At 27.8% G+C, this 12,757-nt stretch overlaps 1 protein-coding gene and 1 long non-coding RNA gene across 3 annotated transcripts in view; one reads left to right on the top strand and one right to left on the bottom strand.

Annotated features, from left to right (window-relative positions):
• Positions 1–7,616, bottom strand: part of LOC107444823 (L-xylulose reductase) — a 16,810-nt gene extending 9,194 nt beyond the window's left edge. For both annotated transcript variants that reach the window (XM_016059053.4, XM_016059054.4), the window contains exons 1-4: positions 7,465–7,616; positions 6,025–6,122; positions 3,318–3,472; positions 1,195–1,237 (exon numbers count right to left, since the gene is read on the bottom strand). In XM_016059053.4, the coding sequence (XP_015914539.1) occupies positions 1,195–1,237; positions 3,318–3,472; positions 6,025–6,122; positions 7,465–7,516 (348 nt within the window). In that variant the 5' untranslated portion in view covers positions 7,517–7,616. The remainder of the gene's footprint in view (positions 1–1,194; positions 1,238–3,317; positions 3,473–6,024; positions 6,123–7,464) is intronic.
• A 577-nt stretch (positions 7,617–8,193) lies between these two features.
• Positions 8,194–10,898, top strand: LOC139424976 (uncharacterized). The gene is made up of 3 exons (XR_011636123.1): positions 8,194–8,468; positions 9,368–9,448; positions 10,770–10,898. It is a non-coding gene; the product is annotated as an uncharacterized lncRNA (long non-coding RNA).
• Positions 10,899–12,757: the final 1,859 nt, after the last annotated feature.

A 12,757-nucleotide genomic window follows, 5' to 3' on the forward strand; every position in this document is an offset into this window, starting at 1 on the left:
AAATAAAAAATTTTGCACTTACGACAATTGTTTTATCAACGTCTTTGCATTTCACAGCTAAAGTTTCCACGCACACTTTTCGACATCCGACGTCCTCGGAAAATTGTTGACATTGGATGAACAAAACACACTCTGAGATTGTTTTAAAATTCAAAAAAAATGTTTGTAGTAATAGAAGAGACTTCTATCTTCAAATTCCACAAATTTTTACGTGAAATAAACATAATACTGAATAGCAGCACTTGAAAAATGCCAAATTCGAATTTGCACAAAGTAGCCCCCGCTGCACAAAGTAGCCCCGAATGACGGTACTTTCACAACGATTCTTTCACAAATATTGCACTTCTTTCACTACTATATATTTCTTACTTAACGCAAAGACAGGCACGAAGTCATGCCGAACAAAAACAAACTAATTATGCATCGAAGTTGCCAGGTACACAAAACAAAAGTTTTATCACGGTTACAGTAAAATATCTGAACAAATAATAAATCCAAGTTAAATAAAAGACGCAGACGAGAAAGAATTTTATTTCAGCAATTTCGATGAGCGATACAGCTCTTTTTTTTTAATTAATTGAACTTTAGTTAACATTCTAACTAATAAGGGGAAACTTAGCTCAACTTCAACATGCTATTTTGCTTATAAACGATCAGTTGGCGTTGACGTCATAGTGAGTGGGTATCCGAAATCTTCTTCTTCTTGAAGTACCCAATTCGAGAAGAGAAGTGATTAGGCCTGACCATGTAATTTCCATGCATTGTGATGAATCAAATTTTATTGGATATTTGTAAGTGACGTCACGCGTGTGTGTCGAACCTGATTGGCTTCTAAATCAACAAATGCCGCGATTTGCCTTCGATGACGTAACGTACTGGTATCCAAATACTAAAAAGCTTTGCATGTAACAATTAAGTTATAGATCTAGTTCGGCCAATATTAAACAAAGCAAATAACATAAAAAAAATCCTTATGTGTGTCAAGAATATAGAAAGATATTATCATTATGCGATAACATCATAAGATGTTATCATACGTTGGCGATCACTCATCATATATCACTCATATATATTTTACGTTTACATATTTTGTACTTAAACAATCCGATATTTTTTATATAATGTATCACTTAGAATTTATTAAAATTTTGAAACTCTTATATAAGCTTGTAAATTTTGAAATAAACAACTTACTTGACTGATGTTTACAACAGCATTAAAATTAACTGCAAACAAGCTGGAATAAAAATGAAAGTAATTTGTGTTTTTCCCTTATAGATTTCATCGTTATACTTATTATTTAAATTTTTATTTTAATCATAGTTTTCACGCTTTTATTAAAAATATTTTGTATGTCTGTTATATTGTAAAAAAATTGTTACATAAAAATTGTAATATATACTTAATTGTTATAATAAAAGTTGTAGTGGGTAAAAGTTTCATACATATTAAGCCATTTTTATTTTAAATAAATATAAAATTTTTTTAGTGTAAATTGAAATTGACAGAAATAATTTTATTAAAAAACGAAAAAATGTTGATGATATTTCGTATCAAAAAAAGTGTTTGATTCGTGAAAAAAAAAAACACTTTTGGCGATCTATAAATCTCAGTTAGTAATCCGTTTCAAAAAAATTAAGAAGATAGAATTTTAGAAACCAATTTGTTAAAGATTAAGTAAATGTTAAATAGTATTCTTAAAATTTATTTAGTAAGCTCTCGTCGCAGTTGAAAATATCATATTTTCAATACATTATTTAATATATATATATTGAAAATACAACTCTATAATAAACTATTGAAAATTTGTAATGTAGAGTTTCAAAAGAAAATAGTCATAATCAGGGTTGGGTTTTTGACGTCAAAAAGTGGTTTTTGACATGACAAGGGTATAATACTGGTATAAACCGTCGAAAACGTCAAAAACTGAAGTTAGCCAAGAAAATATATAAACTTCAAAACTACCAACAGTTGCCATGCATTATATTGAAATTTAATTATACTATAGGTAATCAGCAGGTTTTAAAATATTTTTTAATTAAAATTAAGGTAAAATAACAGATTTAAAATCTCAGAAATTTATATTCAAATGCATGTGCAGAAAAATTTTGCACAAAAATTGTTTAAATATTTATATTTAAAAAAATTTTTTTTTTCTTTTTGATACTTAAGAAAATTAAAAGTTTATTACTATGCATTTTTGACATATAAGGAACATATAACTAATATTTATAAGGAACTTACAAGTTATGTTGTATAAATACAAACTTGATATAAGATACAAGTGTATAAAAATTTTTTTTTAATGTTATACCGAATATCTTTATTATCCAGTATGTTAATTTGAATTTAAAAGTAGTTATATTTATGAATAATGATAAATATAATTCATATTGTTTATTATATTTATTTATAATTATTACACTTATCATTTTAAAACAATTTTTATCTCTTAATTTTTTTTTCTCCACTTGTATTAAGAATACAAATAATGCATATCTTGAAAGCAAGAAGTAATTATTCAACAGCTGAATATTTAGATATTCAACAAAACTATATCGTATTCAGCAAAATGAAATTCACAAGTATTTGGATAAACTAAATTTTCAGCATAGTAAATGAATAGGCTGAATATACTGTAAATCGACACTAACTACTCTGTGTATTTAACAGAAAGCACTTAAATTTGTATTGTCTTATGTTAAAAAGATTATTAAGAAGATTTAAAAGAATATTAAAAAGATTTTTCTTTAAAAGATGTCTAATGTACAAAACTGCTAATGTTTATCTTTAAAAATGTCTAATTTTTAGTATAATCTATACTATACACTAAATTTGGTTATAAATAAATTTCTTAATAATATCACTGCAGATTTTCAATAACACATGAAAATGAATACATAATATTACAAAAGATGTGAGCTTTCAAAAGTACAAGATTTTGGTTACTATTCAAAATATAAGTGTTTCTTCAAAATTTTAAATTTATTTTTTCTAGAACATATTTAGAAACACTATCCTTTATAAAAAATATATAAATTTTATGTATTAATTAAATTTCACATATGAATATAGGTTTTTGACATTTTCGACATTTTTGACAGTGAGGTTTTTGACGTGACGGTTTAAACCATGGTTTAAACCATCAAAAACTGTCACATGTCAAAAACCTGCCAACCCTGGTCATAATACAATACATGTTGTTTAAGACATATCATTTAATAAAGTTGATAGTTGTAGATTAAAATATTAAAAATAACTGAAAGTTATAGCACAAAAAAAACTAAGTAAAAAAATGATGTACAAACTATATAAACCTGTTTATAAAATCTTCTTTTATTTCACCTATTAACTGTGGAGCAGCAATACCTGCATTGTTCACTAACAAATCCACTGGGCCCAACTCTTCTAAGACAGCTTGAGTTTTATTCCAATCTCCAACATCCAGACAGATAGGTCGAATATTGTAACCCTTTAAAATATTTTTAATGCAATATTTTTTTAAAAAAATTTAATATTTATTTTACATGTAATATTAATATTTATTATTAAAAAATATATAATAATTATTCCCTTGCTATCAGGCTAACCGTGGGAGGTTTTCATGGTTTTCCTCCCCTTGTAACGCAAATGGGGGTTAGTTCCGTCAAAAAGTTGTCCACGAAGGCAAATGTCTCCCAATATTTGATCCAGGAGTTCCCTTGTCTTCTGAATTGGGTTAAAAATTACAAGACTGCGGAGTTGAACCTTAGCAGTCTTAAACCCAAATATTTGTTCAGCTGTTCAAGGACGGTTATAAAACAAAATAAGAATATTAATTAGCGCCGTTGTGGCTCAGGGATAGAGCGCTCGCCTTGCAATGATATGAACTGAGTTTGAATCCCAGCGGTGGCTTGTCAATTCGAATTCACAATGCTTACGTAAAATATCTTCAGTGGTAGACGGATAATAGGTTAAGAGTCCCCTTGCCGTCAGGCTAAACGTGGGAGGATTCCGTGGTTTTCCTCGCCATGTAACGCAAATGCGTGTTTATACAGAAAGCCCTCAACGAGGGCTAGTTTGACCAATTGCTAGATCCAGCAATTCCCCTGTCTTCTGGGTTGGGTTTAAAGGTTCAAATTTATAAGGCTAATGAGTTGAACATTCACAATTACAAACTCAGAGTGCTGTCGTCTGTTGATCGGTGGTTATAAAATAAAATAATAATTATTAATATTACATGTGAAATGTAAGCTAACATTATAAATACATTACGTAATATCACATTATTTTAATACAATGCGATATTACATATATTAAAATAATGATTAATGTAATGTAGTATTAATATTTGTATAAAAAAGGTGACATTTCTTTAGCCAAACTATTTACTTTGAATTACAAATGATGTAAGTTGTCTGTTTGTAATTTATATACCTATACAATGTTCAAATGCTGACGAGTGAAACTCTGATTTTGAAGATGAATTTTATACTGAGATGAAATATTCCTAGCTTTTAAGATAAACTGAAGCTTTTGCTTCGAGTATCAATAATCTGAATGTGTTGAAAAAGATACGTTTAGCCAGTAGGTTCAAATAATAAGCTAAAAACAAATTACTGAGATACCTTTGATTTGCTGCTTAGAAAATATAACAGAATATTAAGAGAGCATTTTATGAAAATCCGTACCGTAAATAAAAAGTCATTTAAAGCATAGCATTAATGTTTGTCCAAAGTAATAAAATAATGAGGGAAAGTATATGTATTAAAATAAAATTAGTAAAAAGAAAACTATTAAAATAGCAATTAGGTAAAGGAAAATTAAAAGTAACATATTAGAATAAGTAAGGAGAATTGGGAGAGAATTAGTTATGAGTTAAGCGAATTAACTATTGGTAAAGGATGAATTGAAGTTTTTCTACAAAAGACAAGATATTAGGGTCTAGATATTCAGAAAAATAAATTGGTAAACAATTTACATTTTAAAAAAAAATTAAGTCGAAAACTAATCGTAGTTTAATAAATATAAAATTTATATTAATCAGTTTGATTTACTTAACAAAGCATTTTGATTGCACGGTAAATATTTAATTAAGCAAGTTTATTTGCCAAATTACAATTTACACTATCAAAAATGCAAATCTCAGATACTGGCTGTTCCCTAATTATCACAGTTACTGTTTACAATTGTCATAAGAATTTAAGCGGAAACAACGTATATTAGGGACCGGAAATAAATATTTAAGTGAGAAAAATAATATTGTTCTCAAACTTTAAGAAATATTGACTGAGAAATATAATGCTCCTATAGGTCACGTAGTGTACTGATCGTATATACTCAGCTCCCAGTGGAGCACCGAAACCAAGCATCATTGGCAGTAGTTGGGAAGTGAGTGGGTGACCACTTTGATAAGCCGGCGAAGAGACCGAGAGGGTGGGGTATCGGTCTTCGTTAAACTGTGCTACTTTTAAGAGCTTGACTTCGCTCACAGGTTATCAGACTATCAAAGCGGGGAGACATCCCCTCTGCAGAGGATCAAAATTATGATGGCGTGTTTTCCTATCATTCTCATTAATGCTTCACAAACCGTCGCCAATAGACATTTGCAGCTCTAGTGCGACGTAAATAAACTGCAATAAGTACAACTGAGACTTCTATTGTGCATTGATTTTTTCTGCTTTTTTTTAAACAAGAAATTTGAAAATATATTACGGGTAGTGGTTACTCAAATTAAAAGCCAGATATACATTTAAATATCACTTGGTAATCCTTATAGTATCAGAATAACATAAGAGTAAAAAACAATACAATAGACAAAATGCGAAAAAATGACAACATTAAATTACCGATAAGAAGTATATTAAAATCAGTAAAATTAAATATTTAAAAAATTATTTTAGTTTTTTTTCTCTTTCTAAACAATAAAAGTAACGGAATGCCATAAAATGAGTTAATTTTTATTTTATTAACTATTTTTTTATTTATTTATTTATTTTTTTTTTAAGCGTATAGCCCTTACTTGTAATTTTATGTCAGACTTACAAGTGATGACAAATCGTCCAAGTCCGACTGTGTTCTACTGATTGCTATGACTTCTGCGCCACATTCAGCAAGTTTTATAGCAATATTTTTTCCAATGCCTGAAATTGGAACCTTTGTGGAATGATTATAGCAAAGATAAATGCAATATGTTATTAAATGATATTAAATTCTCCATATATAAAAACAATAAAATATTGACATAATACTAAAATTTTTTGTTAAAAGTAACGTAATAGTCCTAAATATTCGGCAAGTTATATTAATCCTAGATAGTAGTGTAAGGGTCATTTTAATTTCAGCAACAACCTTTATCACAGAGCCATACAAGGTTTGTAAGTGATAAGCAGATGAACCATGTAAGCTTGAAACAACAGTAAACCTAATTATTCTAGTTTACACGCTATGAGGTTTGCATTAAGTTAGAATAAAAAAAAAACCGTTTTATATCGAGATTGAATCTGCCTTTACAAAACAAGGCCAGAAAAACCTTCTGAAATCGAAGATCAATCATCATTCACAAATCTAGAATAGAAAGCGTTCTCAAACTAAAGATAAATTTTCCCTCTCAAGATTTATTTTAGATTTTATGACAAGATTTATATGCTCAGGATTTTATGTATTTTCTTTAACAATTTAGAAGTAAAAGTTGGTCTGATCATCACAAACTAGACACTTAATTTCAAACAATTAATTTTAAACACTTAATTTTAAACACTAATAAGAATGAAACGTAATTGATATCACATATCCCCGATTTATGAATATAAGAACATAATATTAAATGTTATATATTAATAAAAACTATTCATATATTGCAAAACTGTTAAGTGAACTGAAAAAATAAATTTCTATTTTAATATTATTTCCAATTTTATCTTATTATTCAAGTTCAAATATTTAGAGCACAATAACTGCAGGGATTGTGAATTTTAAAATGTTTTTTTTTTAAAAAATATTTTTGAAATATTCTTCTTCTATAATAGAGCTTTTAATGGCTATATCATAAATTTATTTACTTAGTTTTATGAAGTCTTATCAATCATTGTGGAAATATTTGTTGAACCGCCGATAGATGGCAGCGTTTATTGTCAATAAAATTGTAACCGTAACAGTAAAAAGATATTGTGAAATAAGAGATCGACACATTTTTTAAGAAGTCGTCGTGTAACAATTTTCCTGTATACGTTGTGTTAAAATATATCCTTTTTTGTTGTTACTTACTCCCTTGGGCTCATTATTTGAGTAGTTTTCTTTATTTTTAAGAAAACGAGATAAATCTTCGGTGTAATTATCAACCCGTTGGAATTAATTAAACTCTAAAAGAGAAAATGATAAAGTATTCTAATAATTTCGAGTATTATGATAATCTAAACTTAATTATAATCTTTTATGTATACACATTGTTACATATACACATCTAAATAAACATAGTAACCCTACCTTTTCCAGCTCCAGTTACTAAAGCGATTTTACCTTCGAACTTGATCTCCATGACTTTCACTTATTCATAACTGGAAAAAAAAAGCGCATGATTTTTCTTATTTCGCTTTATCATTTAACGATGTTGTTATTGTTTTTTCCTCTTCGAAAGTTTAAGATTTTGCAGTAGTGGCGTCATCTATTGATGAGTGAAAGAAATATTTCATAGTTTTTTAGCTGATAATTTTAACGTTTCAATTTACAATTCGAAATTTTACTCTAAATTTGAGGAGTTTCTTAACTTGAGTTTCAAGATTTTTGTTTTGTTTTCTGAAGTTACATCTTTAAAGGAAAAAGTTTTTCGCTTAAAAAATTAAAATTAAGTCATTTTTATTGAAATTTTAAAGATTACTTTTAATATTGTTATTTTTTATTGCTATTATCAAGAGAAATTATTATTTCACATTCAAAAGATTAAATGTAAATTGACTTTTTTTTTGTTTTTGTAAATTGTAGGGATTTTACTAAATGTTTTTCTTTAATTTTAGTATTTCTCTAACATAACAAATAAATTTTATGCCGTGCATAGATATGAATTAAGTAATGATCACAATCAAGTGGATAAGTTTTTAAACAGGTATAACATTTACATTTAACAGTAATTTTTTTATTTTATTATTATTTTAAAGAAACCAACAACAAACGTGTTTTCGAGAAAATATGAAAATAACGTTTTATTACGGTTATAAAATTGCTTTAAGCGTAGACATTGGAACAACTTATTGTACAGTGTACACCTGTCTGGCATAAATATGAGCGGGTCATAAATCGATAAAAGTTAATAAATTTGTGAGTAGAGACGAAGAAAACATTTATTTCATTCTTCAAAAGTGCATGCAACCGAGAATAAAGAACTTAAATCTTGAAAATGTTGAAAGTAAACTGTAATGTTGAATTGTTTACTTGATAAGATTTAACGATAGGAGACATACCAGAGTTACAGTAGAGCTTTATCTTAGAGTCAAGTAAGTATGTGCGGTTCGATATTTAGATCATTGTATTGCATTATATGTTTTTGTTTTTTTTTAAATTTATCTTGATAAGAAATAAATTTGTATATAATTTTTCTCTATTAAAATGATTTTTACTGTTTTTAAACAAAAAATATTCAAATTTATAAAATGATTATGTTTTTACTTCTCTAATTGCTTTTCGGATTTTTTTGAAGGACTGAATATCTATGTAGTATATTAAATGTTTATTTTAGAGTTGATATGCAAGAAAAGAAGCAAATTTCACTCAAATTTCAAACTGATTTTAAGTGAAAAAGATGCATGCAAGCTCTTACATACAATCCTCTTTTTTTATCATTAATTTCTTGATTTTTGTAGGCAATATTGTTTTAGTTTTCATCCTTATGAAATAAAGCCGATAAGAAATAAAAACATATTTTAAAAGCCTCTAAAACTTTAAAATAAAACGCAAAAATCTGTTTCCAAATTTTGTTTTTATTAGTTATAATCTCAATATTTTAACAATTAAATTAATAAAATCTGAAGCAACTGTAGTTTTTTTAATTGAAAAGAGTTTAGAATTGTTTCAATATTTTAAATTATTAATTATTAAGCAAATTAATTTTGTATCTCACTGCCAATAGCTTTAATTATGAGTTCCTTGCTGCTTTATTTAATACGGAACTTGTAACAAATATGGCGCCACCATTAATTGTATCTCATTTACTTGTCTGGCTTGGTGAGTTCGTTTATTTCTAAACAAACTAAATAATAAACGTAGAAAGAATGAGTAAGAAAAGTTTATCGGAATCGCATTTGAACTCGACGACAGGAGCACTAAACATAGATTTTATTTCAGTTACAAACTTTTGCTGAACATAATTCTAATTTTTTGATTTTTTTTTTTTTAGTTTAGAAAAGCTGTATTTTTGCTAATAATATGAATATTGATTTTGAAGGAAAAAGGGCTTTAGTTACTGGTGCAGGCAAAGGTAATATGTTTATATTTTGATTGTAATTTTTGTTATACAAACTCATAATTCATACATCACTTAGAATGCATCTTTTTAAGTTTATTCAATGCATCAGTATTAAATGCTTCAAATAAAATTTTTAAAATAAAATCAAAATCTTCAAATAAAATCAAAACAATGTATAGTGCGCAAAATAAAATGGACCACCCGGAATAACTTCTTGAATAACTCAATCAAATTTTAAATATTTGTCTTATTTGAAATTCAATTTCTCAGGAACTATTTAACCGATTTTGCTCATATTTTGTATTTTGCCATGTAAAATTATATTCCTCAAAATTAAGCAAACATTTATGTACCTTACAATTCTAAAATTTTTCGACCATTATTTGTTATATTTTGCTTTAGTAAAAAGTTCTCGAAGTATAGCGAAATACAAATAAAGTAAAATTCCTTACTTTGGGTCCCAACTTTGGAGCTCTCTCTTGACCGAGCTATGGGGACCATATTTCCCCGAACGGTTATCCCCTATATTTTGGAGGTCAGATGTTCGAATCTGCTGAAATAAAAGGCATGTTTATTTCTAGAAAGTACATTATTAAGACTGATTTCATAGCCTGAAATAACATCTGCATTTATTAATTAGCATATTTGATATCATCAAGCTATTAAGACCCCTAGAGCCATTAAGATTGATTCCTAGAATGTGAAAATAATCCGATCATTAGATCATAAGATATTCAGGGTAGTTCTTTCTTTTCTTTTCCTTTCTTTCTTTTTTTTGCACACTGTATACATAGTATTCTGTAATCTCTTACGTAATGGATATTTTAAAAAGAAAAAAAAACACATTTAAATTATAATAAAATACAAACGAGGATGCATAAAAAAATGGCGAAAAAACAAAACGATTAAATGTGTCATCTGGTAATCCAAATGATCTTAATAGTAATCATTCCGCCATCATAGCCTTAAAATAAATACAAAGGGAAGTCTTCACGGAACACCTTGTGTATATTTTTCGGTACTTCCATCATTTATTGTTTAATTCATTTTTATGTTTAAATTACTACGAATTAATTTACGTTTTCTACGACGCACAAAAAAAAAAAAAAAAATCCTCTGCGCTACAAATAATATAAGAAGCAGTCCAATTACCCGGATTTTCCAATATACAGATCGGCTTTAGTCCCGATTGGTTCGAATAATCGGCGCTCAACTGTGTATTAATGATTTTAAGTATCCTTTAATTAAGTTGTACATACAAAGGAATGGAATTATTTAAAAAATTATTATAAAAAGAATAAAGGTTGGAAATATATATAAGGATAATTTTTAGGTATCGGTCGTGCTGTTGCAATTAGACTTGCAGAATGTGGAGCTGAAGTTGTGGCTATTAGTAGGACAAAGTCAGATTTAGATGAGCTGATAAAAATTGTAAGTATAAACATTGTTTGAGTATAATGAATCATTTTTCATCGCCATATGCCTTTGCTTATTAGTTTATTAGAGAAAATTTGTTTATAAAGTATATGTAGAAGACTTTTCATTTCTTTCTCAACTTTAGGGAGTTTAAGGTCATAATTGTTAGCTTTTTCTAAAAATTTTCCTTCAAAAACTAAATTATTCAGAAGTGTATTTACTATACATAACAGTTTTTATTCTCAAGTGCATCGAAGTATCAATTGAAATTATCAACTGAAACTAAAGCCAGCTAAGTTTCATAAATCACATTAAAACTGCAAAAATTATCTCAAAATTATGTGGTGATACTCCATTAGGCAAAATTATTCTTGCTAAAAGGGTTGATCACTTTAGCCGACAACCTGACCTGCGTATCATCAAGGTTGGGATGCTCGAAGTCACTACATGCAGAGCCGGATTATAACTTTCGTAGGCCCTAGGCATAGCCGTTTTTGGGCCCTCCCCTCCTTCCCCCACTCCTCCCCTCTTTTCAAAATATATGCTAAAATTTTCTTGCATATTTTTTTTTTACATTTTTATTAATATGGATTTTAATTTACGAATTTGTTTATTGAACTTTATCTGCAATACCGACATACTGCCGATATTGCAGTTGATATCGATAATACCATTATGATTAGTTCGATCGATAACTATGTAAACGCTTCACGTCAACAATACAACAACAAACCAGCAAAGAAAACAGTGAAATTGATAGTGAGATTAATTACAAGAAATATTTATACAGTAGAGAACCAATTATCTGGGATGCTCGGGACCATCGCTATCCCGGATGTCTGAATTTCCCAGTTTTCTGGATCGACCAAAAAGTGTCATTANTTTTTTTTTTTTTTTTTTTTTTGATAAATGGGGTTTAAAATAAGCTATAGCTATCTTAATTTTTCACAACCAATTTTATATTAAACAAAAAAATTATAATATATTAAATAATAATGATCTTAAAGTATAAATAGTATGTTTTTTGAAAACACAGTTAAAAGTTCATAATGATTTTGACTAAATTTTTCATATCTATAAAAAATTTATATAATTTAAAAAATATAAATTATAATTACAGTGCAATTATGGTACAAGTTATGTAGCTTGACTTCGAATAAAATGTCCCTCAATAACATAAAAGAAATTATATTCAGGTCTTTGACAGTTTTTATCATGTTTCAACAGTTTTAGACACTTTTTAACAGGTTAGGTTTTTGACGAGTCATGTCAAAAAACCAACCCCGATCATCATGCCATTGGTAACAAAAATAAAAAACCTTAACCTTCAAAACTCCTCTATCCCACAAAGGGCTATTGCGGTCATTTTTTTAAAAAAAATTATATGTATTAAAAAAATTAAATATAATGAATGATTTTAAAAAAGAATGTGTACTAAAAGTTCAGTTACTAATTATAAAGGATACAATTCGCCTTCACTGTAGTGGTTTTTGGAAGTCCCGGCAAATTTAAGATGACTAACTGAGCATTATGAGATCTTGCAACAATAACTTCATTCAACTTAACAGCAGTATGCATCCTACGAACGTTAGCTTCATCTCTGAAAAACAAATAAGATTAAATCTGTCAAGATATCATAAAACCAGTAACTAGAAAGTGCTATATTTTAATGACTACTTGGAATTTTAAAGACATGAAAGAGTAAAGTTAACTGATGGCCGACAAATGAACTATAATTATTTAGACGATAAGGTTTTTTGACATCTAAAAAATAATTATTTTTAAAGATAAATTTTTAATTTAAATCTGAGGCCATTGTATATCAGAAGTTTAGGATTCCCAGGATTTACTTTTTTGTGTTACTCTTTTATAGAATTTTATGTTGAGTAAGTAGGTATATAAGGG

The sequence above is a fragment of the Parasteatoda tepidariorum genome, chromosome 2 (assembly GCF_043381705.1).
Source record: "Parasteatoda tepidariorum isolate YZ-2023 chromosome 2, CAS_Ptep_4.0, whole genome shotgun sequence".
NCBI lineage: Eukaryota > Metazoa > Arthropoda > Arachnida > Araneae > Theridiidae > Parasteatoda > Parasteatoda tepidariorum.